We start from the raw sequence: 2,500 nt of genomic DNA on the forward strand, positions 1-2,500 counted from the left end.
AGTCTTTGTGGTGATATTGGTTGCCAACACTGATTTACCAAACGAAAAATGTTGGCGCACTATCATCCAACACGAGTTTCTTAACGCATCAATATTGGTCCACAACGTTGGCCAACATTGGTTAATTACTTTGCCAGGGCTTGAGGAAAGGTCTTTCAAATCAAATCAAAATTACAGACTTGACCTGGACTCGATCAGTACTTTATCTACATATGAAGAATATTTCAATGATAAACTGTCAGTTTCTCTTTTCCGGTGCATCTGGTCTAATACCTTTGCTTTTTCTTATTTGATTTTGTGTTTTCTTTGAAAAGGCCTCCTTCTTCCAAATTCAAAATGAAAAAGGCTGATTTGCTGGACTGTACAAGTTGGTACACCATCGATGTGGCGTCAGAACGTGATCCGGGCGATGAGACAGCAACTGGAACGAGCTTGAACAGTTGTGCCTGTGAGTGGAAGCGAGGCTTCTGGTGACAGCTAAGACCAAGCTAATAATTTTGATGCTGTCTGTTAAACAAGCCGCACGCAGTGTACAGATCGTGGACAATTTATACGGTTATGTTAATTTAGCTAACATTCTCTGTGGACCGTGTAAAGATGTTGAATTTCCGTATGGTTTGTACGCACTGTACAAAAGAATTTCCGTCCGTAACCGGGCTAAAAAAGCGTATAATGAAGCGAATTTTAAGAAATGTCGACTCGACTTGACTTCTAAACATATTGAAGTTCCGTATGGTTTGTAGTGGTCTTCTTGCGTTTGGTAAAGGCCCATTTAGACGGTTTCATCATTTGCCCAACATTGTTAAACGAATGTTGAGAAAGTATTTAAGGGAAGTTGTGCGGAGCGGTTCGACTGGTTCCAGCATCGCGCCAATGTTGGAGCCAGCACTAATTAAGAACAAGAATTCAGATTGTCCCGTTAAGATTTACGGCCTGATGTGAGCACGCGTGTGTTCAACAACTTCATTGAACGGCTTGAACTCCATCCAACATTTTCTGGAATACAAGAACTGTTAAATCGATGCTGAATTAAAGTTTAAATCGGTTTAACGTAACTTCCAACATCTTTTACCCGCTCAATGACCTGTTCAAACGTGGTTAAAAAAAGTGTTTCATGTTTGTCAAAGTAAATGTTAAAACCGTTCAAACGGGCCCTTAAACGTGGCTTTAAGTAGTTAAATATTAGCTGTCAAATTACGTCACAGCGGCCATGAAAATTGAGCTCTAATTATGAAATACCGTTGTTTTCTTTTGTCTCGGTGGAAAATTCATATCTACTGTATTTAGGTCTACATGCAAGTAGTCATGCATTTCAAATAGCGCTTAAGCCTAGACACTTTTTTGAAAGGGTTAGCTTTCGATAATTGTTGTGATGGCCGATTTTATTTTATTTTTTATTTTAATGTGAAAAAAAGAAAAAAAAGTATCGAAGTATACATTTTACTTGATGTAAGTATGTAAGTAAAGTAATACCGCTGCTATTCCTGGATTTAGTCACATGTCACGAGAGACAAAGCCAGCTAGCTATTGGGACTGAAAAAATTCCTTTCTTTAGTGGGGTCCAAGCAAGTGGACACACCCTTGTTTTGAAACTGAACTGACTTCTTTAATTCTGGTTTACTTTTACGCGTGGGTGCAAGGAAGGTGTGAATGGAAACAAAATCACTGACTGCTTCCCCTTTATATGCCATCTTTTCACTTCTTCAACGATAAAACCCTCAATTATTATTTCTCGCTGTGAACTTTCTGGTAGTACCCGTGTGTACCCTGTGAAAGTTATAAGCTTTCAAGATGGCTTAGTTAACTTATTTTGGCGTTTTGGGAGTAATTTAGGAATACTTGTCTATACACAACAGATTTCATACCTCATTTCTACACCCTGGGATTCGTTGTTCATAATTTTTTTTTTAAAAATGTGAAGGTTAATTATGGGGAAACACTTAATTTTGTGCTTTTTTTAACTTGTAATATAAAGAAAGAAAAATTTATTTTATCGAACAGATACATCAACTTTCGCATACGATTACACATGTCCTATGTTTCAAGGAGCGGAATAAAACCTGGAAGCTCCCTAACTTGTAACAATTATCCTCCGAAGGCGAGTTGGATATAGGAGAATAAAAACCTCAAAGAAGGTGAATATCGGTGAAGTTTTTATTCACCGATATTTACCGAGCCTGTGGTGAATAATTGTTTTTAGCATAATTACATAGGTGATTATTCATAAAATATGCATTTTCTTCAAAACAATCAATTTCTTCGTCTGTCATCTCGACAAAATGGCTTGCGGCCATTTTGAAAAAATCGCTTAGGTGATTTTCGCGTAATAATGATCTCAAGTGCAACCAATCAGCACAGAGAATTTTTAATAATCACCTATGTAATTATACTAATCAGTGTTAGTATAAACACACAGGTGATTATCGGTGAATATTCACCGAGACGAAGTCGAGGTGAATATTTACCGATAATCACTTCGCCTTCGGCGAATAATTGTTAA

At 37.4% G+C, this 2,500-nt stretch overlaps 1 protein-coding gene across 1 annotated transcript in view; it reads left to right on the top strand.

Annotated features, from left to right (window-relative positions):
- LOC138049597 (alsin-like) overlaps positions 1 to 2,500 on the top strand; it is a 50,516-nt gene that overhangs the window by 47,866 nt on the left and 150 nt on the right. Inside the window, exon 32 of the mRNA XM_068895967.1 lies at positions 315 to 2,500. This exon is cut by the window's right edge and continues 150 nt beyond it. Coding sequence (XP_068752068.1) covers positions 315 to 350 — 36 coding nt within the window. The 3' untranslated portion in view covers positions 351 to 2,500. The remainder of the gene's footprint in view (positions 1 to 314) is intronic.

This window comes from Montipora capricornis, chromosome 5 (genome assembly GCF_036669925.1).
Source record: "Montipora capricornis isolate CH-2021 chromosome 5, ASM3666992v2, whole genome shotgun sequence".
Taxonomy (NCBI): Eukaryota; Metazoa; Cnidaria; class Anthozoa; order Scleractinia; family Acroporidae; genus Montipora; species Montipora capricornis.